Source organism: Nuphar pumila, chromosome 15 (genome assembly GCF_984573655.1).
Source record: "Nuphar pumila chromosome 15, dmNupPumi1.hap1.1, whole genome shotgun sequence".
Taxonomy (NCBI): domain Eukaryota; kingdom Viridiplantae; phylum Streptophyta; class Magnoliopsida; order Nymphaeales; family Nymphaeaceae; genus Nuphar; species Nuphar pumila.
The window spans coordinates 19974048-20001306 of record NC_143263.1 but is presented as its reverse complement, the minus strand read 5'-3'; the positions used below and the strand labels follow the sequence as shown (position 1 = coordinate 20001306).

Below are 27259 nucleotides of genomic sequence, written 5' to 3'. Positions count from 1 at the left end.
ATTGAGGCTCACATAGTTTATTTTTATTTATTGAAGGAAAGCAAAGAAGATACTTAACATGGAACATGCAACAATATATGTTGTTCAAACATGAGCATTAATCAAGAACAAAATTTTTGTTTTATCAAACAATAAGCATACACAGAATTTTTTTTCTAACTACAGGTAGATCACATTACATTTTCCTTTTTCAAACCTTAGAACACTAGATCTGGACCAGACCTGCGCATGTTAAATACATGGCAGATCGGTCCAGCTCCATGAATCTGTGACACATAATAAATAAATAAATAAATAAATAAATAAATAAAATTATGTATATTTTTTTTTCAAAACAAACCCCAAAAAAGAAAAGTTGTTAATACCAATCCATGCATAATAGAGTAAATATCTAGATTTACTCTTTTCCCATGGATCTTCACTAAAATTTTGCATGAAATACAAACCCATGCTCTTTTTCTCATTCAAAACAAGAGAAAGACCCGTACATTGAACGTAGATCTAAAAAGAACAAGAAAACAATGGTGAAAATACGCGATATTACAGAGCCGTACTTCAGCCTATATCAAGATTTTACCGATTTTTCTTCTATACTTAGCCAAATTTTTGAAAAATCTCAAAATGACTAAGTGTGAAAATACGCGATATTACAGAGATACTATCTCGCTGTTATAGGCTATAACGAGGAGACAAGGATCTCGCTGTTATAGGCTATAAACCTGTAAAAAAAACAAAAAATTCAGAAATTTGCTAATCGATTATAAGCTAATCTTGTGTTTTGAAAGCAAAAAGTGGTTGCCACATAAACCTAAAAGATTGAATGATTGAGAGTCAATCAAATAGAAGAAGGGCCAATTACCTCCATTTGACATCAAACGAAATATCAGATGCAATAAGATTCGATTGACAGAAAAATAAAATAAAATTTGCACATTGGGAGAGAGAGAGAAAGAGAGATGTTAAACTGGGGTTTCAAGAGTCTGGAAGAACATATGGGGCAGGCACCTCGAAAAGAGCAAGAGAAAGGGGAAAACAAAAACATAAAAAGAATCACTACACAAGAGTTCTAACAACCCAAATCAAAATAAGCTCTATCATGCACTAAATTTCAATAAACAGACAAGCAAATCAAACTAGCACACATACTCAATTCCCCAAAATGAGAAACTACTTTGACATATCATGAGTCCGGCACTAAACCTAGAAATACACCAAACTAGCCAGTATAAACAAAGAGGGATGTCAAACACAATATTAAAACAAACATAACGTGTATACCATGAGCACACCTCAATCTAAAACATAAAATGGATAAAAGGACCATGCATGCCTAACTGTAGGCTAGCAGTACTATGCATATCAACAAAATGATCAAAATATAAAGAGCATCTAAACGAATAAGGAAAACTTCAATAGGAAAAAACTAGAAAGCAGGGTAAAACAAAAGAAAAGAATAGAGAAAGATAAAAGAAAAGAACGAGGGTAAAGGTGGAAGTCACAAGCACTCTACCACCAAGCAAATGTCACAAATCACGAGCACTTCGAATAGAAATGGCAAAAGAGCTTCAACACTTGCAAATTTGGAGTGGCATGCTTCCCAATATATTGAAAACAAATTTAGCTTGATCACCAAGCTCTGATACCATGTAATTTGGAGTGGTATGGGTCTTCTTTTGATCTATGTGAGAAATCGAGTATGAGTGGGTTTCCATGCTTGATTTAGATGGAAATCTAGGGAGAACGAGTAGATTCACATGTTTTGTACAGTCCAATCTTTTCCTTTGGGGCGTGATATGTTTTGCTCACCCTGTTGGGATTTGATTCAAGACTACATTTAAAAAAAAAGGAGAAAAGAAAATAATATAACTATTTGCTTTTCTATTGGCCGGCTGACTGCCAAGCACTGGCATGGTCGCAACAGGCCCAACCGACTCAGTCGGTTGGGTGCTAGCGAGGTATTGCAATAAAAAAAAAGAAGAGAAGAAATAATATATATATATATAAAACCAGACTGCTTGATAATGTCCTATGCCCTGATGCAGTACTAAACAAAATAACTGATTATGTATAGTTTTGACTAAGATTAATGTTTCCTAGTTATATAGAAGTAGAGAAACATCAGAAATCAGAAAAAAATAAATTGATGAATTAACTATAATCTTATTTAGATTGGAAACTTTTGCTCATAATAGGTTGTGCATATTCATTTCCATAATGTGTTGGGTGCAAATTTCTTTAGAAAAAAAAATACATGTCATTTGTATTGTGTGTTGCCCGTTGTAGATTCCAGATTTTTACCTGCTTATGATTAACACGTTTTGCGTGATCTATATTTTAAGGCAATGTTATTACATGGGTATTTTGTGAATATGTACTAATCTGAATTATTGGGTCATGTTGCATATATATAGTTACACAAGTAGTCACATGTGTAAAAAGACTTATGAATGAAGGCTTGCATGTGATGTGAGTATGTGAATTAAAAACATGCATTCGATATGAGTGAATGCATTAAATGAAAACATGCACTTGATATAGTTGCATATGAATTAAGTAAATACATGTTAATGAATATTTTTGTTTCATACGCATGATAAAGGTTTGCATGTATGGATGTATATTTAGAAAGCATGTGGTTTATTTTTTATATGACATGTTGGATATGAATGCATGCCTGTTAACATGTTATGGCAAAGTTTGTTTTGGTACATGTGCATACATGATATGAATGTGTGTTGCCCTAAAATTTAATATATAGATTTGGGTTATGTTCATGTGTGTGGATGTTAACATATGTTATGAATGAACAGTTTCATGTACCTACAGTTATGAAACATGTTTAATTATCGTGCATTTATGAATTTGTTTCTAAGTGCATGTACATACATGAAATCGATGTCTGTTTGACATGTACAATCCTACATAAATGTTCCCATGTACTTATGAATCATGAATGAATGCATGTGTGTTAAGTGATTTCATGAAAGCACTTGTACATGGATGGTGGACACATGCATATGACTGTGGTATGAATGAATGTGCATTTGAGAACATGTTGGTATCATTGCATATATTGCATATTGTTATGATTTTTGCATATGGTGCATTGATGATCTAAGTGAATCATCGCAGGCCTGGAGAGCCTCGAGCACTGGATGCTCTTTCTTTATTTACTTTTAAATGCATTGCAAAAAGCACATCTATTTTTATTGCCCTGTATTTCACTGTTCTATGTGTTTCCACGGGCGGGATTCCCATGATGGTTCTCGCAGGGTAGATGCGAGCTTTTGCCTTTGCTTTGCATGCTGAATTGCAAAACTCAATAATTGATTCTTAATAAAAAAAATAATGAATAAAAACAGTGTAATATACATTTTGGGATCTCTCATCAGAAGAATGAAAATCTTAGAGATTCGGTCTTGGGGAGACTACGAGGATATAAAAACTTTGTGTACTTTACTTTTTCCTCTGAACCCGATATTGAGGTTCTTTCTCCTAGCCACAGTTTTAGGGAGAGTCCGCCACTTGACCTGGGGGTGGTGTGTTTGACACAGCTGTTGTTTTGGTATACTAAGAAAGTGACACCTGTGGGCGTGAGGTATCCCTGATGTCCCCAACATTAGATGTTGATGTCTAATGTTCTGAAGGTGATTCGGTCGAGGGCTAAGTTTGGAACCCAGTAAATAAAAATACAACTTGTGTGCTAAGTTACCCTGGGAACCTAACTTGACATCGGAGCTTGTACCCGTTTGGTGTATCCACGGGTAACGATAATTAATTAAAAAGGGAAACTTAAATTGTATGCATTTAATAGGGCATACATATGGAAATGTAAAACTTTAATAAAAGATAATAAAGTATTCATGTATTACACATAAATCATACATAATCCTGCTATGCATTAGAACATGCATATTTTACTTGTTCCCTTAATCGTTACATGATGGTGAATGCATGAGGTTTAGTTTTTAATGCATGCTAAATGTTCTACTTACTTAAATTGTAATCCATGCTATTGCTTGATGATTATTCATGCTTAGAAACTATTCCATGTTGCATGAATGCTTCATTGAAATTATGAAGTTGTCATAATTGCTTTCCTCTAAATGATTGTATAAAACCTTATTTGTATTTGTTATGCTCACTTGTTTCGTTAGAAGTACCTGTGCTTAGGATTTCGATTCTGATACCTTACTTCTATGATTTTTTGCAGCCGTAGATGATCAGTGAAGCGACAGGCTTCTGAGAGAGTTACCAGTGTCACCTTTTTGCTGGACGGTTCACAGAGGGACAACGTGGCTCAGTTTTACGTTATTTACTTTTATGTCATTTAAATAACTCTGATGTCTCATACAATCATTGCTTAAACATTCTTTCTTTCAAATAAATGAATAATGGTTTGGTTTGGTATGGATGATAAGTGTAAGCTCTATTTTGATGTGTTTGGTTATCTAATTGGGAGTGAAACTGTAAAGGCCAGGTCTCTGGGAAGATTTTCGCAATGGTTTTCAAAAAAAAAAAAATCACATTTTCAAGGGGTATGAGTTGGGGTCGTTACATGCTATGTTACAAAGACGGGTACATTCTGACACTAGACACAAGTTCATAAATTTTTGGAAAAATAGGCCAGACAGATTTTTAATTATTAATCAATTAAAAGTATTTTTGATATTTTAATATGTAAAGATGCATGTTATTGAATATTATTAAAATTTACTAAAAATATCATAATAATATTTGTAAGTGTCCAATCATGTCAGCATGCCATAGCGTGAATGTCCCCTACATGTCGGACCCTAAATTGCATGTCCCTGTGACAGAAGAAATGAGAGAAGTTTCAACAGGTTGTTCACCCAGCTTACATACTATTCATCACAAAAATCAAGTGGATTCCCTCGTGCACAAAGGGAAAACATCCTGGAGCTGATTTGTCTTGGTTTGGCTTCACCAGGATAGGGAATGCCACTGTAACCATTTGATTTCTATTGTTTCCTACACTAATTCCTTGCCACCTGGCCACCGCATTTCTTTAGTAAAATTCTTTAAAAAAAACAACATTCTAATAACATGACAGATCTTCCATATATTATCTAATAGTTATCTAGTGCCTCTACACTTTTAATGTCTGATTGCCTGGAAACTCACCATGTGTCATTACATTTTCACGCCTTGAAATTTACCATGTACATCTCTGTCATTCCATGTTTATTAGTGCTTCATTTATTTTCAGTTAACCGTAATACACCTTTACTTATTTACATGTGATGACATGATGATGTTTACCAAGTGAAACTGCAGACGCCATGCACTAGACCCTCATAAATGCCTTGTTATTTTTGTAACATCAATGACAGTCAACTTGGACAAGCATGCATATCATTCTGAACCCATAAACATATGCTGCCCAAAACCACTTTGAACACAGATGTGACCTGTGAAGATGTCAGCAGTCAAGATCTAGACCAGATCCAAGTCCTGTAGAACCAATATTAAGTCCACAAGGTTGTCCAATGACAACTAGATTGCATCATAGGCCAACTCACACCTCACTAATGCTGATAATAGATTAAGCCTCTGAAAACAGATCAAACCCACTACACCATGTCTTTGAGCCAAATCAACCAATGGAACATGAGACAACAGGATAGCTGGATGCATCATGTTTCATGACCCAAACAACACCCACACCCAACACCAGTGCTGTCAACAGATATCCAATACATATGGGTACATTTAAATCCAACCTGCAATGTATAGGCGTGTTTTGGCTATGTCACATCAAGAATGTGACTGTCAAAAACTGACCTTGGTAGTTTAGTGGTACTTATTCCTCCGAAGAGGACCTGTATTTTATGGATCATCTTCAATTAGGGCTGAACATCAGACCAGGCTGCCCACACATTGCCAAGGCCCAGCCATGTCAGACAGGCTTGGGCAGGTTTTTTGAGCCGTAGCCCTGCCCAATTGACTGATCTCCATCAGCAGGCCAGTCAAGCATGCACAAAATATAGTCCCTGCCATGCCGTCGTCCAGGTTTTGGAGAACTAGACTGGCCCTTTGGTGGGCCGGGTTTTATTGGCAGAGGCCCGACCAATATAGACTATATACAGGTTGCACCAGCATGTTGCCCACTAGTGATAAATAGAACTGTTATTGGATCAGGTCAAGTTAGATACTAACATAAGCTATAGATCAGATTTATGTTCTAGATTGGAACTCCACTAAAGACCTTTCTCATTTAGGTTTTGAGTTCAGACCATCCTGGTGGTATGGTCCTAAGTTAACACTAATACATAAGTGAACAGACAGATAAGATACAATAGGGGAAAAAATTCTCTCCGAATCAGTCAAAGATAAAACTGGTTTTTTCTGTGCATCAAAAGCTTGCCAGCTAAGATAGATAATTGTGTTTTTTTCTGTTTTGTTCAGATGTCTGCTATCTTATTAGAAGAAACAAACTGTGCCTTTCTCTGGAATTAATTTGATCAACCCAAAATTTACTCAGGTTATTATAGACAGAAAAATATCTAGGCAATTGCTTTCAGGTTGGTCAGGCAGCCAATCCCACATCTGACCGACAGTAGCAAAACAAAAAAAAAGAAATAGGATTCACATTTCTTATTAGTATTGTAACGGAAAAAAAAATTGTTTTGATTCGGGCCGGATCCGGACCCGACCCGGACCACCGCCTCTCGCTGTCTTTTAAGACAGCGAGGCAGGCGGGAGGAGGGTTACGAAACCCTCCTCACCGCCCTTCCACCTCGACCCTCTCATCTCTCTCCCCGACACCCACCGCCTCTCGTCACCCTCGATTCGCCGGAGACCAGCGTCAGCCGATCGCCGCCGGCGACTCTCTACGCCGCCGACCACCAGGTACGTTCTTCCTCCCCTTCTTCTCCCTCTTTCCGTCTCTCTCTCTCTCATTCCTTCCCCCTCGTTTCTTCGTTACACAGGGAGGGGAGGGCTGAGCCTCCTCCCTGCTTTCGTACGGCAGGCGAGGAGCCTCCTCCGTACGGCAGGGAAGGGGTCGAGCCCCTCCTCCCTGCCCCTTTTTGTTGCGCCAGCAGGGGCCATCGACCCCTGCCTTTCGTTTGCCAGCAGGGGCCTATGGCCCCTACCTTTCTTTTGTCAGCAGGGGCCTATGGCCCCTGCCTTTCGTTTGCCAGCAGGGGCCATCGGCCCTTGCTTTCCTTTTTACTAGCAGGGGCCATAGGCCCCTGCCTTTCTTTTGTCAGCAGGGGCCAGGCCCCTGCCTTTCTTTTTGCCAGCAGGGGCCATTGGCCCCTGCCTTTCTGTGTGCCAGCAGGGGCCATTGGCCCCTGCCTTTCTGTTTGCTAACAGGGGCCATCGGCCCCTGCCTTTTTGTTCGCCAGCAGGGGCCGATGCCCCCCTGCCCCTTTGTGCGCGAGCCTATACCCTTGGTCGACAGGCCCGAGGAATCTTTGGAAGCTACATCGTAATCGGGACAGATCATTACAATTGTTGATCTCCAGCGAGGAATTCCTAGTGAACGTGTGTCATCTGCTCGCATTGACTACATCCTTCTTTAGGCGGCAAGGCTCATTTGGCCCTGCCCCATCCTTTTTTTTTTTCGAGTCATTTGGGACTGTTGGCCCCAGCTCTATGTATTGGAGAAGTTGAGTCTTTGCCTTGCTTTTGCTTTTGTCTGGGTTTGCATGTTAATATCGCATATTTGCAGCTACGACGGATCTCACTCGCGCTCCGCGACCCGAGCTGTCAATTGTGTACGTCTGCAGACGTCAGCAAGCTCGTAACCCTCCAAGGTAGGGGAAGATTGTACGGAAGACTTGGATAATTGAATTAAGTTCAATTAAACTAAAAACGATCATTAAATGAATATATATATACACAAATATATATATATATATATATATATATATATATATATATATATATATATTTATACGAGTATGCACTTAACTCAAGGACGCGGTTTCGCGATCCTTGCCCTTTACCTTATGTCAGTCTATACTTGCCATCGTGTATCGCGTCGAGATCTCGTGTTGCATTCTTGCTTATGGTTTGTATGTGCCGTCACGCATCGTGGCGAGGTTCAGCGTTGCACTTCTGCTTACCACCTTTACCTTGTCGTCGCGCTTTGCGCTTAGGCTCTTGTTTTTGTATGTATTATTACTGCTTTGCTATTGCAGATGCCGCACAGGTTTTTGCTCTTTGCATATGCCTTAAAGGCATCGTCAGGCATTCACCTCTCTCTCTTAGGACGAGAGTTGAGATAGGAGCTAGCGTTACATCCCCTTCTAAGGAGGGGGATACCTTGCAAGGATCCTGACTCCTTGAGTATGCAGTCCTGCAGACGAGTTGGAGGTTCTGTTGAGAAACCTGTATCCCGTCTATCGAGGCCGGTGTCGAGTCATGCGAGGCATGTAGATACCCTGATAGCGGATGAGGTTCTAGAAAATCGCAGGCATAATGTTGGCACAAGGTACTGTTGTTTCAAAGGATATAGTAAAGTTGATAAACTTTACATCTTTGTGAAACACTCTTGTTGAGGCTTCTTTTGAGGAGCTATACCCCCTTCATCCTAGAGTACTTGTAGTCGTGCACGACACGTCTAGTACTGCGATGATCGGATGAGACGGTCGTGCGACCTCGAACAGTGCAAAATGCACAATGCTGGAATCACATAAATGGCCTCACATTCGCCTTCACAGGCAAGATGCTCGAGTGGTTTAAAGACCACAGCATAAAATGGGTCGTTAGTTAAGCAACCCCTAACGTACCTATTCGTTTCTAGTAGTCTGTTAAGGGAGATGACAGAGCGGTACAAACTCCAATGGACAGGTTGTTAACAACCACCCTACGGGCAATGATCCGACCTCCCCAGTCATTGGAGTTAGGGGAAATGGGCTACAATAGTTAGCTCAACACTTCTGCAGAAGTTGAATGCATCCGTGGCACTGCCTCCTTTGGGGAATCCTCTCTCGGCTAAAGCCGTCCCTTTGGAGCGGACTCAACTAGCTATTCGGGTTATTCAAAATACATAGAATAACAGAGGCCCGAACTAGTCTCAGTTGTTTCTACGTTTTGCCTGCGCGTACCCGCAGGCCAGTAATATCGAAACATAAAGTCTGTTCACACTGGTTGTTGAGTAGTGAGACTCACTTGCACTCGCTTGCACTACTGACTCCCTTGCACTAGCTTGCACTATTGACTCGCTTGCACTACCTATTCGCTTGCACTACCTATTCGCTTGCACTATTGACTCGCTTGCACTACCTATTCGTTTGCACTATTGATTCGCTTGCACTGCTTACGCGTTTGCACTATTTACCTGCTTGCATTGCTTACCTGTTTAACTGCATATCTGCTTTAAACTGCGTAACCTACTAAATTAAATGTACATAATTCAGTTTCCTTGTAGTCTCTCTTGTGCACCTACTAGTTTTTCGCGAAACTAACCCGTTCTATGGGTACAGGTGATGAATAGGTACTCCATGGGTGATGGCGCGATGACAAGATGGCTTCAAGACTTTCTTCTTCCTGCTCTTAGCTCGCGTCCTGATGTTTTTGGGTCTTGTAACGGATTTTCCTTGGGACATCCGAATTTTTGTACTTTTGGAACCTTCTTTTAATGAAAGTACTTTTTTTCAAGTAGCATGGTTTGTATGTTTTGGTTCTTCAGCTAACGCGCCCAAAGTGGTCAGCTTGCCTTTCTAAAATTAACAAAAGGATGGTCTTCCGCTGATTTCATAAACCAACTCTGTAATAAAGAGATTCTTTTAGTCTCTTGCCTGTTTTCTGAAAGGTTCGAAAGTTTGAAATTTTGGGGCGTTACAAGTATCAGGAAAATAATGGGAACAAAAAAGATAAGGTCTTCACTCATGACAAATCCAGGAGCAAGATCAAGTGCCACTCTGAAGGCATGTAAGATTTACTCAACTCTTTTGCCTTTACAAAAAACATTCCACAGAAAGTGCTTTCACACTAGAATCCAACAATCTGGCTAAATTTACAAAAAACCTCCATGAAAAACAAGCATGTAGGGTAGACTAGTATAAAAATCGATCTTGGTATTGGCTTCATTTGGCCCCCCTTCCATTTCCCATAAAAGGGGGCACCTTCATCTCTTTTAAACACATACCACAATAAAGGTAGGGCTAAGGGAAGTCCTGAATGGTTCTCCTTTCATATGACTTTTTTAACCTTGACAACCATTTCTTTTAATGATATTAATGTTTTTTAATCATGATAAAGTCACGATAACTTAAATCTGGCGGTTCATTTATGTATTTATTGTTTTGTGAGTTTATCGCCTATATGTGTGACTATGAATACAAGACTGCATGGAAAAGTCTAAGCACAACCATCACAAGCAACTTATGGACAAGAAATAATTTAGCTGCACAATACCTCTAACTATTTTCATCAATGAGTTCATAATTCAATGATTAAAACAACTTAAAAGAAGTAAATTGTGTATTAAGCAGACCAGTACGTAATTTGCAGATATCTAAGTGATGGCATAACCTCACAAACCTGCCTTACTGATATTGGAACTTTATTGTGACGGCTAGGTGCTAATGTGGGTCTCATGTCAGCAGGCAGTTGTGCCTATTCACATTAGTGAATCACAAAGGATAAGAAACTGTATGCAAAACTAGATCAGAAAAAGCAAAGGAAAAATAACTTCCATATGTATGAACTTGTGGGAAAATATTGGCTACTCTCACGGGGCTCCAAACCCACGAGTGAAAAACTCTATTTTTTTTCTTTTTTTATTTTCTCTGTACATCTGACCTACCAGATGTGATTACATTTTTTCCGAAATGTGGATCAGATTTTCCGGGGGTTGAAAAAATTAAGGCAACGGCCTACAATATGCTGATATTTTCATCCCTCAAAAAATCATAGAATTAAATCAAAAAATACGATCCAAGGGTCGATTCCTACCATTTTGAACATGCTGAACACATCCATGGGGTCAGATTTGGTCAACGCGACCTGCCCTTATGAGTTTCAGCTAGGAGGTTTCGAACCCATGAGTGTGGCCAATATTTTTCCTTACAGTATCAACAGAAAACAACATACTAGTAAAGGACAGTTTCCATGAAGACAGTCCTTTTCTTCCTGCTCTCCATTTTTGTCTTTATCCATGTTAGCAGTCTTTCTTGCAAGAACTGCAAGTGCCCACTTCCTTTTGTCAGCCTTAACATCATCAGCTGGAGCTGGTACTTCTTTCATGTTGCAAGTATCTTGCGAATGAGGCATAGCAATGGTGTTTAGTCCTCGTGCCTGTCCACCTCCAAGTACTTTTTTCGAAGAGACTTCCACCTTGCAATTAGGAGAAATATTGCTTGGAGAAGAGGCTGCAGGTGACAATTTTATAGAGGCTAGCTTAGGCATTTTGGTTGAAGAAGTAACCCCAGTTGGTTCAGAAACATTGCTTGGACAATGTATTTTCTCCTGTCCATCCTTACTTGGTCCTGTCAATGCAGATAATGGCATGATGTCATCCTTCCTTGGAAGAACAGATGCATCAGCTAAATATAGTCTAGAAAGTATGGGATTCTTCTCTTCTTCTTCATGCTTATGCTCAGTTTTCAACTCCTTTGACCAAGATTCAGGGTTTTTTCTTAGGAGTTCAAGAACAGATTGCAAGGTTTCAACTTTGTCAGGTTTGGTGTGCAAGCACCTGTGCTTCCAGAATTCAATTTCCCAATCACGGTCCCAAGCACGACGCCTCCGTCCACTGGCTGTTCCATACAACTTCCGGGTTAGGTTCCCACGTATCTTTCCTTTTTGCAGTAGCGATTTCTTTGCTTTTGCGAGAGAAGAAATAACCTTTTTATTCTCTTCTTTATTTGGCCCTGCTATTGCAGCTCTGAATGCTGATAGAAGTTTTAAATCAACCAGATTGCATATGTCAGAAGCTTGTAAAGCTTCATCATTTACAGCATCATCTATTTCTTTTTTAATCTTCTGTACTATTTGTGATGCTTCACTATCATCAATACTCCGTCTCATGATCTTTTTTATTCTTAACCCAGCAGCATTTTCCCTACTCTTTGTAGCTCTGGCTCCACGCAATGGGGTTGCAAGCTCATGGGCATTTTCATGGTCAACCTCCTTAACTAGACTCATGATGTCACATGAGTTGTCTTCCTTTAGAGAAGTTTTTCTTACCTTTTTACCTTTAGAGTGATTAACCAGTTTAGAGTGTCCACCTGATGAGTCTGAACAGGAGACACCGTCCTCACACTTTAGTGGTATCATCTCAAAATTTCTCTCTAATTTGATTCTTTTTCTATGAACGGGTCTTGTTTCAGTTCCTTTGAGCTTTTGATGATCAGTCTGATCATTCCCCGCAACAACATCCCTGAAAGTACAAATCAAATCCATCAGGAATGAAAAATGCAGCTATAACAAACATGAACAGCATAAGAAGAGATATTTCATCTAAATAAGTAGCATATCATAAAAGAGAAAACACATATGAAGCAGCTGATCCAGCAAACCAAACTAACTAAAAAAACACTCCAGCAGAAGCAGAAATAGAACATAAAATTAACTAAGATCCCTTATGCTTCGACCATGGTATGCAACCCCCAGATTTTGAACTTAAGATGTCCCTTAATCTCAGGACAAATCAAGCCGCCCACTAGCCAGATGTGCTCAGCTCATGTGGACAAAATATTCCATACAACATATTCTACAGTGAAAAGTGCAGACATTCAGGTTCTTGAAACAATAGCAACAATATCTTCAAAAGCATAATGATAAGGAAGCAAGAAATATTATATGAGTTCTATTCAATGATATCCTTCCTTTATCTGACTAGGCCCAGAAGGATAGGAAAGTCTGCACTTTACTCTCTGAAATTGATAAAGTTTTAAGATTTTCTTTTCTCTAGCACAAATATCTATACACTTGTTTAGCATGAACAATGGTTGATATCAATAATTAATGTGGATGAGACTTGAAAAAGGTGACTAAGAACTTTGAAGAATTCTTAGTCGAATAAACCAGCATCATGCATAGGTAGAAAAATCATAAAATCCTCTAGAGATAAATGAACAATGATCACAAAACATGGAAGAACTTAATCATAAACGGATAATTTTTACTGAGAAAAGGAGAGGAGACCATTTAAACTAAGTAATCATGCAGTGATTGTTCAATAACCTGACTTAAGTTTGTGCCGTATTCCAATATAAAAAATGTTTATCAAAGTATAAAAAGACAAAAAAGAAATACTGATGCAAGACTTTCTCTCCGCATGAATGAAAATCTTTTCTCTGAGTACTATGCCGAATGGTGGGCTCAGTGTGATATTGCAGCAACTCTTTTAACTTATATGTTCATATTCATCAAGGAAACCTTTATTTCCAACCATAAATGCATCACCCATGTCATTATGACAATGTCAGAAATGGAAACAATTTATTGAGCTACAGAAAATGAACACAAGTTTATGCAAAGAAAATTCTTTTTAGTGACCAGAAACTAATATAGCAGGGATTTTAGAAGGAAATCACATGCTGCACACCATAGTGAGGCTTATCTACAGACTTAAAGTATCCATTGAACCACATGCATTTACTAATTCAATCACGAGGATCCTTCATGAAGACAGCAGAAGAGCAAATTCTGAAAGGCATAGGGTGCCAGTTGCAAACAAACTACCATTTATCATTCTCAAGTATTATTTGACACCAGAAGCAAAATATGAATGAAAATGCAGACAATGATAATCATGGGTAATAGCTGCCCCACTATAAGGCCACAGATCAGAAATGACAAAATTCCTGGTTATAGAGCGGTTCTAACCTGGCTTTCTCCATACACTTTCTGTTAACACCAGCACCATCAAACTTTTTCTGATTTGAGTCTTCAAACTCATTTTCATTCACATTGCTGATCTTATCTTGTACTGTAAAATTTCAATAAACAAGTAATTTGTATGGATTTCAGAAATAAAACATGTTCATGGAGTACCTTCATCAAAAGCAATGATTTGCATCTAAACAAAACAAACTTGGAAAAGGAAAAGCTGCCTCATGTAGAAATAATTGCTTTGCATTACCTGAAAAACAAGATCCAACCATCAATCCAAGATTAAGATCAATGCTGGACTCCTCATCACATGATTGTGTATCCTGAACATGGGAAGCATCAAAATTTAGAGGATCCAGAGTCTGACACTTGTTCCCAATGCTTGGCTGACACTTTGTTTCATCATGACCACTAGATTTTGAATCATCAGATGAAAACATTAACACATCCTTGGATAAAGATAAGGACAACAATGTCTCATGACCATCGGGACGAAAGTGGATCTGCTTGTCATGCATGATCACATGTGACGGCACCTGTGTGTTTTCCTGTTCTCCACAGGAAAAAGGGTTTGGTGATCCAGCAGCATGTGATGAAACTGAGCCACTGGTTGGAGGGTTGCTGTGACCACAATCATCAAGAAAGTACATTTCAGGCTTAGACACAAGTCCTCCATGATCATTAGTGCTAAAAAAAATGGGAAGTGCCACAGCATTCTTCTCTTCAACATCTGATAGAATTTCACTAATATTTTTTTGGCCATCATCAGATAACTGCTTTCCTTCAACCAGTGAAACAACAACAGCAGTTTCTCCAGAATCAGCAACAGATACTGCCAATTTTCCAGATAAAGTGGCCTGTGTTGGACATGAGGAACTGACAACTTCCTGCGTGCAAATTTTGCTCGATTTCTGACTTAAAATTGCATCAGTGTTGCACCTACAACAGATACTAGAATATTAAAAAGCTACCCACATTTTCATTTTCAATGAGACCCACCTTTTAATGCACATATATCATATATGACAGGTCAAACTGGTGTCTCCTGGCAAGCATAGGCTATTTACTAGCAGATGCATGCTCCTCAACAAGAAGTTATGGCATAAAAAAAATTGTGTGTTTGGTTTCATTACCTAGGGCACAACCATGAACTCTCATATGAACAATCTGGGTCAAATCCAACACAAAAAGCATGATACCTTCAAGAGAAAAAGAGTCGCATGTCAAAGTTGATACAACTCAGTGATAGATATACAAACTAAAGCATGATAAACTACACAGACGGCGACAGTAGCATGGAGAAATGATCATCATATTCAAGTAAATAAAGTTTGGTAATCAATGGAAAACTGCAAATACAAGTGTCAACAATGTAACAGAGAAGCAAATGTTTCACTGAGGCATTGTGTCTAACAAGGTTCTTTGTTATTAACTGGAAGGACTTGCATGTCAGGTTCTATCCACAAATACATGCAGTGGATTTTTGACAGTCACACCCTAGAAGTGATGGAACCGTGTCTGTGGTGGTATGAATATTAGAGGGTGCTACTGCTTCACAAGCCAGGAGGCTTAAGCTTATGATTGGAATTCAATAATTTTGAGGTTTCATGCAGAAGCAGCAAGCTCATTAAAGCTAAGGTACTAGCTGATATCCAACAAAAGCTATTCTCAAGAGAAGCTCAAAGGAAGTATGAGATCACAAATATACACTTGCAAGTCAAACCAAATGCTCCAACATTCAGGACTGATGAATTATTATCAAACTTATTATCTGTTCCTGCATTATCCAAATAACATCTCAAACATGGGAAACCAAAAGTAACGAGAATACTGAAAGTAAAGCAGGAATATTCTAACAGTTTCATCTTTTTAGATGTAAATTTATGATCCACAGAAAATTTGCAGCACATTTTTGGTTGGCCTCTTATTATCATATACTACGAAAAGCTTGTTAGGAATAGCATAAAGAAAGATGAGATGTGACACGAGATTTCAGGCAGCAAAAAGTTGTGCCTACATAAGATTGAGTCTTGCTTACATGAACCACATATTAAGTCACAGGACTAAGAATTCAAACTCGTATACACACACAGATAAACACCAATTAACAACCCAATAATACAAAAATGCCATAATGTGACTAAATAAATATAAAACATATGATCATTCTGAAACAAGGGAAGAGAAAAGCTCTATAGATCTAGTGCGAGAGAGATGACATAAAGACTCATGAGAGAGAGAGAGAGAGAGAGAGAGTCCGATGGATGTCAAGTCTCACAATGGAATCAAAACAAAAATAGTCCATGTACAAGAATGAGAATATATGGCCATTCTAGTTCAACATATTTTACAAATTCTCTTGGAAGAATTATAGGTAAGGTTGGTTAAAGGACCATACCAGGTGACTTCCATGAACAGAGGTGCAAAAGTGCATTTGTGCATTATCCCGTCTGTGCATGAATGCATCTAACTGTAAGCACATATGGGTGTGAAATTGCCTATGTTATCAGGTGGTAAATAGTTTTAAAGTGCTTTTCATGCTCTCAGGAACACAAGAATGTCTGTGTACAATTATAATGTATGCCAATGCTATTAAAATAATAAACAAATCCGATCTGTAGTTTAACATATACCAAATTCGTTACTAATCAATCTAGCAGAAAGATTATTCTTATTTCCTTACCGGTACTGGCTTCCATTTTCAGAGAATCTTCCCCAAGTACACTTACCAATTATCACACGAATCACAAGCAATTGATGTATCAAGGGCTAGACTGTCCTCAGCTGTTAGGTGTCCATTTCGTATCTTGCAACCATCACCTCCTAAACAAGCAACTGCCTACACAACTATATTAAGTGAGTAGAAGAAACGGAAAAAGATACAATGTCTCCACAAAAATGAAAGAGTAAGAGAATTGATTATTACATCTTCATCAATATAATATGAAGGGAAGGAAAGTGTATTGTTCTTCCCTTGAACACACCAATCATCATCTCTGCACAAAAAACAATGAAAACAATAAAATATTCAGGTTATGATTTTCGTACTTCATATTCCATCCACTTACCTACATATAAGGCCCATACATTCATAAGAGAGCAAAACAAATACAAGAGCCAGAAACTAGGCATCAAACCTATATATCGAAACAAGGGAAACAAAGTTCACGTTTGTGCCCACCTCAAGCAAATACATCAAAGTTGTTATGATCCAAGCTCCAAACTAAACAAGTTGTTTACTTTAAGAAGGAAACGATCAATTAGACATCAATTACTCTGACTTTCCACAGAAAGAAACGATCAATTAGACACATCGTTGAAAATAAGTTTTTGAGAAATGCACAGAATGTTTTGTGAAGACTGCGTGCTGTGTAGTCTGGGTGCCCTGTTACACAGAAAAAGAAGAGGGGAAAAGATTGGAGATATAGCGGATGAATTTCTTGACTCTCTACCTTTTTGCGGACAAAATGCAGATCAATTTCCACATCTTTCATCTTCTCATGTTGGACCGGATTGGTGGCACCGGCTAGACCAAGAAACTAGATTTTGTCCCAAGAAAATTGCATATCCGGTAACAGATCGTCTGGTGGAGGGATCACTGGCCCAAACAACATCAGAATAGGCAAGGACAACAAGCTCCAACCCATCTTGGTGGTTAGAAGTATGCTTCCTGTAGACAAGACCATCGTTGATCGTGCCCTTCATATAGTGAAGAATTCTTTTAGTCGCCTCCATGTGACTAAGTCTAGGTAACTGCGTAAACCGTGAGACATGATTTGTCGCATATAATAAGATGGGCCTAGTGAAGGTAAGATACGGGAAAGCTCCAAGCAGGCTGCGGAACTGCTTGGGGTGCGGCAACATAGGATCTTGAGGATTATCATCAGTTAACTTGACTGCAATGGGAGTCTGTGCTGGTTTGCACTCCACCATATCGACGAGAGAGAGAATATCATGGCATACTTTCCCTGAGATAAAACAAGAGAGCTGTCGGTTTGATCAACTTCTATGCCAAGAAAATAATGCAAAGGACCTAAGTCCTTCATATGAAACTGCTTGTTGAGCATTGATTTTATCTTAGTGATTCTTCCTGGATCATTGCCTTTAATAACAAGATCATCTACATAGACAACAATGATAGTAATGTGAAAGTGATCTGAATGAACAAATAACGAATAATCACATTGGCTTCAAATGAAGCCTAAAGAGCGAACAACACTAAAAGTTCCAAACCACGCACGAGATGCCTGTTTCAAATCATATATAGCCTTCTTTAAACAGTAGCATCTACTTCAGGGTACCTAGGTGGGTATTCTATATACACTTTTTCATGTAAAGTGCTACCAATATTGGCACAAACATACATATCACCAATAGGCATCATCACTTCATATGGCACATAAGTCATAAAATCACACCTTTCCCCAATAAGGTTCCATGAATCATAGTTCACTATTGAACTTAAGCATATATCACATGCTTTCAAAATTTCAAATCACGTGGCATTTCAATCATATCGTACAAAAGCATATTATCCTATGCATCATATCATTGCCACTAGAAACATTGCATTTTCCAAATTTAACCTCGAAACAGGTGTAACCAAAACATGAGTTTTATACAATGTGATCCCATATATACCATACGTAGTTCGAGTTATGCACACAGGATTCAAATCACATATGCATCTAAGACATTCAGATTATTTCATCATTTCATGTGCTTTGATAATTCTGACATCATATCACCTTCGATTATTTCGACGTGAAACACACGCACATATCTACTAAGAAATTTAGTCGGATATTCATGATACACTCATCTACAATGAAACTATGTAGGCGTGAATTCACCTATGTGCTAATATGAGCATCATAATAAAAAGTACCAGTAATATGACTAATACAAAAATCAAAATAAATTATACTTACAGAGCGCTTGCAGGGTATGGCACAACCGTGATCTTTGATTTAGTGTTCTCATGCTCTGATACCATAATTGTAACGCCCCGAAATCTTAACCCAAATTTTTGAAGATTTTTTTTTTTTAAATAGCGAAAACCAGTCATACCATAGGGCTAAGCATTCCAGAACATTACAGGTGGAGCAAGACCAAAACATTCATTTCATTTCAATATCAATGAAAATTAAGATTAGAGTCCTCACACTATTCTTGGAACAGTAAATCCAAAAATCTCGATCGAAGCCTCATCCCGCAACCGCTCCTAACTCAAACTCTTCACCTGAAAAATTATAGGAATTAGACTACAACTATCTAAGTAGGAAATCTGTAACTTTTAATGTAGTACATCATGAATCCAGTATGTGATATGGGTGTCATGTATGATTTTTGGCACATACAAGGATAAGTAAAGATCTATGCTACGACCGTCAACAATTTATCAGAAGTTAACTGGCAGCTAACATTAATAGCATCATTTATATATCCCACAACCACAATATGAATCTACACAATTATTTAGAGAAATGCAATTATGACAATTCATAATTCAGGTACGCATTCATACTACAAGGTACATCCATTATGCATAAAGAAACATTAAACCATACCATGATGCACAATTTTAGTACAACAAGACATTTAACATACATTGAAAGTTAAACATCACGCATCCACCAAACATATAACAATCAAGGAAACAGATAACATATGCGTGTTCTAATGCATAGCAGAAAAATGCATGACTTATGTGTAATGCATGAATCCTCTTATTATCTTTTCTTAAGTTTCCCTTTTCATATGCATGCCCTATTAAATGCATACAATTTAAGTTCCTCTTTTTAATTATCGTTGCCCGCGGTTACACCAAATAAGTACAAATCCCGAGGTCAAGTTACGTTCCCAGGATAGCTTAGCACAAAATTTGTATTTTATTATTGGGTTTCAACTTAACCCTCGACCGAATCACTTTCGTAACATTAGACCTCCACATCTAATGTCGGGGACACAAGAGACACCCCACGCCCACAAGTGTCACCTGCTTGGTACCAAAACAAACTCACAGCTATGACCAACACACCACCCCTAGGTAAAGTGATGGACTCTCCCTAAAACCATGGCTAGGAGAAGGAATCTCAATATCGAGTTCAGGGAACAAAGTTGCAGCACACAGAGTTTTTGTATCCTCACAGTCTCCCCAAGACCAGAACTCTAAGATTCTCATTCTCCAGATGAGATTATCCCAGAACGTATATTACACTGTTCTTATTCATTATCTTTTTATTAAGAGCCAATTATTGAGTTTTGCACTTCCACATGCAAAAACAAGGCAAAAGCTCGCATCTACCCGTGCGAGAACCATCACGAGACTCCAGTTCGTGGAAATATATTGAACAGTGCAATATAAAACAATAAAATAAAATAGCAAAGCTCAAGTCTCTCCAGGCCAGTGATGATTCGTTTAGACCATCGATGCATCATATGCAAAAATCATCACAACTTGCAATTTGTGCGATGAAGTCAACATGCCTCCAAATGCACATCCATTTAAACCAATTTAATAATGTGCATGAGCTACTACAATCATATGCATGTGTTCACCATCCATGTATAAGTGCTTTCATGTAATCACTTAACACACATGCATTCATCCATCATTCATAAGCACATAAGAACATTTATACCTGATTTTGCATGCTAAACACACATCGATTTCGTGTATGCACATGTACTTGAAACCAATCCATAAATGCACGATAAATAATCATGTCCCATCAATGTAGGCACATGAAACTTTTTCAGGTGTTAACATCCACACACATGAACATAACCCAATCATAAGTATGCCATTTCTCAATCATATGCATCCCCACTATGTGTATTACCTATATCACATACGGGTATTAATCATTACATATCCCTTTTGAGTGTGTGAGTATGCATATAAAATTACACATACTCATCAAGCATACATGCTCAAGAAGCAACATCAACAACCTAGTCATGCTCACCTTCAAGATTACACAACTAGCATCATGAAATACAAAAACAACATTTACATAATTTTCGGGCAGAAGTGTAAGCTTTAGCACATGCTAGGGACGATGGTCGACTTTACCAATCCCGGACTCGCTATCCTCCTAGCTAAACATCCAACTAAGTCCCAAAATTTTTATGTTCATTGCTCCCCATATACTAAACATGAGTACCCATCATAGGTATCTATCTGATAAATATGACCCAGTTGCTCTGTTAACAAAAGTATCATATAACTTAAGATTTTGTTCTAACCGATTTATTTCCAACTAAATATCTTTTCAAAAACAGCAATTAAGCTATCCTGAAATTTGTGGTAAACTATCCTTTTGCTGACAACTGCCCAATATAAAATGCAGTTAAACACAGAATCAGTTCAGAAACACACCTCGGTGGAATTTAAAAGAAATATAACATTTCATGCATAAGAGTGCAGTATCTCATCGAGCGAATTTTAAAGAAAACAGATAACATGTTGGTAAGAGTTACTTCTTCAGCCATATTCAATAATCAGTTACAACCAAAATAAGATAAGATCTGATAACAACTCCAAATGTGCCAATATTCAGGTCATTCATGAACTGAAATAATCTCTTACATACAGCTAATGTCCACTATTAGAATTAACTGCTAATAAGGTATATAAGAAAAATAACATTGATCTTAAGGATACTCTTTCGTGTTAACATGAAGTCGCCATCTCTGGCTAATCCAAAAATAATAAAAGATTCAAAACCATCATGTATAGTTTTAAAGGTGTCGGTTACAGTATCAAACATTCTGCACACACACAACTCATCAATCAAGAAGGTAGGCTTAATAATGTATCTTTTTTATTCTCAAACGAGATTAGATAAGCAATAAAACATATACAGATTTGCTTAAAGATTAAAATCAGATGTGGAATTTGCCCATGCAGTTCATCAAGAAACAGGGTTTGATCAAGAAAAACTAATCTGATCAAGAAACAAATAGGATCAACATATAGCTAATCCAAAATCCCCAATCTTTACTAGTTACTCAGACAATTTAAGGTGCATCCAAAATAGGTGATAGGTGCATACCATATTATGTAAAGAAGCATGCTGAGACAAACAAGGACAATATCCGACGTGTTGAGATTACCGCTCAACCGTAGATATATACATACAATTAATCAGTCAGGCAACACAATTAATATCATCCGTGAAACATGATCTCCTAGTAGAACATAGCTACCGAACACCCTTCTTCGAATTAGGGTTTCACACAAAATAAACCCCCAAATCGATTGTTAGCCATACCATAACCCCAAAATAGGAAACCCCCAAACTCTATCGTCTCCCCTACAAGAAATCCCAACCCACAGCGTTGGGTTTCTGTCAAGCAAGAATGTAATGAAGAACATATTAAAAGGCTCGGCAGGTGAAAGGAATCAGGTTCCCCCTTGACCGACCCAACCACAGACTAATTCAATCCATAGCCATCAAGAAAAGCCAGAATCCTACCTCTCTTGGCGGAAGAACGGTTGCTAGCGACTGGAGAAGGTGGCTGCAGGTGGTCGGCGTCGATGGATGACCAGCAACGATGAAAGGGGTGCTCCAGCAATGTGAGAGGAAAGAGCCGAGAGGGAGACAAGAGAAGTGAGATATGAGAGGTGAGACTCTCCCCACGAATCCCCCTTTTAACGACTTCGAAACCCTTTCCCCTTCCCTCCAAGAACTGCGGCAGCGAGATCTTGCTGCAACCCTCTCCCTTCTCGAGTTCTTGGTTTACATTTTCACAAGAATCGTGCCCTAAACACGATCCTTACATGCGATGCTTTATTAATATTGAGCCGGGTCTGGGTCCCGCAACCCGCGGTTCCACTGTATCGAATCCACTCTAACGTGGATCCGGGTCAGTAATAAGTTATGGATCCACTCTAATGTGGATCCGAGTTGGCAGCCATTTGACAGATCCACAAATGGATCTGGGTCAAAAAAAATGGATCGATGGACCCATAGTATGCTTTATTTGAGTCCAGCCCCAATTACCCAATACTTTTTAATTATATTCTTTTGGATCCGATAATGGATCTCGGACCCAATATACATGAAAGTTACTCAAAATTTTGGGTTATTACATTTTGTCACTTTAACAAATCCAGCTGGCTAGATAAGGCTCCAAACACCAACTCTGTAACCTCATGTGATGTTAATGCAAAAAATTCTAGAAGAAGATAGAAACCCAAAAGATATGGGTCTGCAACACTTATTTATATATATATAAAGAGAGATACATATACATATATATATTATATATATGTACATGTATCCATCTTTAGATATATGTAAATATATGTTTCTCTTTCTTCTTGTAAAACCCACAAGGGTATTATAGTCATTTTCCCTCTTTTGCGCATATTCATAATTATGAATATGTTGTAATATTTTTTATTTGTTTTCTTTTCTTCTTTTCTTTTCTTTTCTTTTTCATTTTATTTTTTCTTTTTATTTTTGCTGACTAACGTCAATTTGGAGGGGGCTCAACACTAGCTGTGGAGCCCCTCCAAGGCTCCTTACTTCTTATAAATAGGGGAGATCCACTTTTGTATTTTTCACTCCATGGAGCTTATGTTCTCCATTCTTCTCAAATAAAGATTCTTTATTTTTATGTGCCTTTGTGCATTTGTGTTTCTCTATTGTACCTTTGTGTACATTTGTTCTAAAGTATTCTTGTGCCTTTGTGCACATACCTCTTGTGGTGTTGTGCACTTTATCGCTTTTTGAGATATTTTTACATGGTATCAAAGCAAGGTTTATAAAGAAGGAGAGCTCGGTGTTTGTGCTATTCTTGAAGGTTGCCTCGAAGAACGTGCTCATCCTTTACTCTGTTTTGCTTGGTGAGAAAAATTCGAAGAAGAGCCTTGGAGGTGAGTTTTTTACTCTCCTTTTAAAGACTTACGCTCTCTTAGTTATCTCTATGGGTGAAAAGGACTCGCATTTCTCCCTTGGTTTTAAATTGAATGGGTCTAACTACCATGTTTGAGCCAGCAACATGGAAGCTCATATTAAGGGAAAAGGCCTTTGGGAATATGTCAAAGGCACCATTCCCGAACCTAAAATCACCGTTCTTGAAAAGGGTGAAATTAAGGTTCTTGATGGTGAAGAGAGAGAAAAAACCTTTGAAGAGTACAACAAAAGGCATGAAGAATGGGAAATGAAGAACTACAAGATTCTTTCATGGTTCTTCTCTACCGTTGAAACAAGGATAAATGCAAATATATTAAAATTCAAGAAAGCTTTTCAAGTATGGGAGTACCTTGAGAGAATGTACACCTCAAGAGACTTATCTCACAAGTATTATCTCCAAAAGAAGGCATTAACCCTCCAACAAGGGGAAATGTCTATTAGAGAATACTTTGCCAAATTATCCACCATTTGGGATGAACTTGCTCTTCAAGAACCCAAATGGAGCGGAGAGGCGATTGAATTAAGACATAAACAATTAGAAGATCACTTTTTCAATTTCTTAAATGGGCTTAGACCCGAGTTCGAGCAAACTAGATCCTCTCTTTTGTCTTCCTTCTCTTCCCCACCTCTAGAAGATGTGTAAAACCCGAGATTTTTATTAGAAAATATTTCAAAATTTTCAAGTTGGGCCTAGATCCATATTTCAGATCTAGGACCCATAAAGGGGGTAATTAGGATTAATCGAATTAAACCTCGATTTAATAAATAAATAAATTAAATTTTAAGTTTTTTTAAATATTTATTCGAGGATCCACAGTTGGATCCAACTTGCGGATCCATATTGATGGGGGTTAAATTATATGTATAATGTTAAATTCAAAATTTAATAAATAATTAATATTAATTATAAGAAAATTTCGGAACAAGGGGGTCGGACCCACAGTTGGATCCACCCGGATCCAACTAAGGATCCGTTATTATTGTCGAATCAGGTCCATTTTAAATGGACCCAGCGTCGCGGGTCACAGGCTCGGACCCGGACCCGAGTCCAGCTTTTAAAGGAAAGCTTGAAACAGAATCGTGCAGCACGATTCTTGTTTCAAGAAGCTGAATACAGATAAGGAAAGGGGGAAAAGGGGGGGGGTTACGCAGGGCGTAACCGACCTCCCCCTCCCATCTCGGCAAGGAAGGAGGGGGCCGGGGGCCGATAAAAGGGGAGTGAAGCAAGGGTTATGCCCTCTTCACTCGGGCTCTCTCTCTTCCCCATCTCTCTCCCCGTCTCTCTCGCTCGCTCGGTGCGCACACGTCGGAGGACAGGGGTCGCCGGAAAGCTGCAACAGCCATCAAAAGCCCTCCAGCGAGCTCCCTGTCACGGCAGCAGCAAGGAGCAAACCCAGCCGACCGTGCCTGCACGTCTCCAGCCTTCGATCGCCGGAAAAGTCTTCTCGAGGTACGGTACTTCTTGGAATCGGGGTGAGGAATCGAACGTGGGTTCGATTCCATGGGTGGATTGAGGGGATGATTTGGGGATTTGGTTGTTCCCCATTTCGAAAACCTAAACGATTTGGGGTTTCACTGTACCTAACCCTAAACTGCAACCAAGTCCAGCCCAAATCGATTTGGGGATTTTTTTTAAAACCCTACTTTCCAAAAATCCCTAGCCCAAACGATTTGGGGGTTAGGCTGTGGTATAGGATTAGCCCCAGTTGTGGGGTTTCCGATTCTTTGAAATGGATAACCCCAAGAGTGGGGGATTTCTGTTTTGGGACCCGATAACCTAAATACTGAAGGAAAAGAGGTAAGCGGAATCTGTTATTTTGGGTGCTAAACCATATGAAAGAATCTGTATTTTGGTTCAATTAAATTTTTGTTTCAGTAGGATGCCCAGTTTCAACGTTATTTGCTACAGAAATCTTGAGTTTTATTTAGGAAATAAATTTGGTAATAGTTTCATGAGAATGGATGTTTTGGGATAGGTGTTGGAAAAGTTGTATATACAAAATCCTAGGTTTATTCATGTACCCATTTCATTGATTTGAATTTGATAAGCCTTAAAAACGAGCCTCTATTGAAACAAATGGAAATGGAGTCTGCAGTTTTTGTAGTATTAATATATTGATGTTTACCCTGTATCTTGATGAGTTGCATGTGTGTGTGTGTGTGCAGAATGTTTGACACTGTAACCGACACATTCAAAACTATACATGATGGTTTTGAATCTTCTATTATGTTTGGATTAGCTAGAGATGGCGACTTCATGTTGATACAAAAATGTATCCTGAAGAGCCGTGTTATTCCTCTTACATACTTTATTAGCAGTTAATTTTAATAGTGGCCATTAGCTGTATGTAAGAGATTATTTCAGTTCATGGTTGACCTGAATAATGTCACATTTAGAGTTGTTATCAGATCTCATCTCATTTTGGTGGTGACTGATAATTGAATCTGGCTGAAGAAGTAACTATTGCCAACATACTATCTGTTTTCTTTATACTGAAATCTTGTGTAGGAAATATCATATTACTCTTAAATTCCACCGAAGTGTGTTTTAGAATGGATTCTATGTTTAGCTCCATTCTATATTGGACAGTTGTCAGCAAAGAAAGTTAGTTTACCACAATTTCAGGATAGTTTAATTGCTATTTTTGAAAAGACATTTAGCTGGAAATAAATCGGCTAGAACAAATTCTTAAGTTATATGATACTTGTATTAACAGGGGCTGGTTTATGTTAAATTTTTGGTTTAGGCATGCTGTGTTCTATAGACATAATTGAGTTTCATCAGTCTGTGATCTGAAAGTTTATGTTGAATTGAGTATTGGTTTGAGAATGTGTAATTTGCTGAATTGAAGTAAATTGAACTGTTCTAAAGTAGCTCAAGTTGGTTCTTGAGTGTGGTTAAGCTCAAAGTTTGTAAGATGCAGCGTAGGATCATTGCATCATAACTTGAAAATTTTCAGTTGTGTATAATATTGCTCATGTTACACTGTTTAGGAAGGAAGGACACAAAAAAACTGAAATTTTATATGTAATGTATCTTGCCTTGTTGCTCCTAGCTGAACATTATATTTTTTGGCTAGAATCCATGTGTTATTTAAAAGCTTGTGTATTGGATGGTATAGAAACACTTGCCGTGGAGGTTTATGCTTTCACTTGATTTTTATGATTATGGTACGCATGAGTGTGAGCATGATTCAATTATTAGTAATGCTTCTTGAATATGTACACTTGATTTATATGTGAAATGGTACATGTACACTCATACCCTAAAAGAAACCATGGATTGGTTAATACCCGTATGTGATGTAGGTAACACACACATATTGAAAATGCATATGAATGAATTATGACATGCATATGTTTGGGTGTATGATTGCATAAGTGCACATTTTTGTGGCACTATTGGCCTAGTGTTATAAATAAAACACTAATTTGGTTTTATTATGTGGTGCATTGATGGCCTGAATGGACATCATCGGCCTAGAGAGCCGTGAGTTTGGTTTGCTTTCACATGT

General features: G+C 38.3%; 1 protein-coding gene across 3 annotated transcripts in view; it reads right to left on the bottom strand.

The window, feature by feature from the left end:
- Positions 1 to 27259, bottom strand: part of LOC149814728 (RING/U-box protein) — a 102655-nt gene that overhangs the window by 6688 nt on the left and 68708 nt on the right. For all 3 annotated transcript variants that reach the window (XM_089989839.1, XM_089989837.1, XM_089989838.1), the window contains 7 exons: positions 16742 to 16811; positions 16545 to 16654; positions 14949 to 15014; positions 14066 to 14754; positions 13810 to 13912; positions 11071 to 12358; positions 10519 to 10593 (listed from right to left, as the gene is read on the bottom strand). In XM_089989839.1, the coding sequence (XP_089845965.1) occupies positions 10519 to 10593; positions 11071 to 12358; positions 13810 to 13912; positions 14066 to 14754; positions 14949 to 15014; positions 16545 to 16654; positions 16742 to 16811 (2401 nt within the window). The remainder of the gene's footprint in view (positions 1 to 10518; positions 10594 to 11070; positions 12359 to 13809; positions 13913 to 14065; positions 14755 to 14948; positions 15015 to 16544; positions 16655 to 16741; positions 16812 to 27259) is intronic.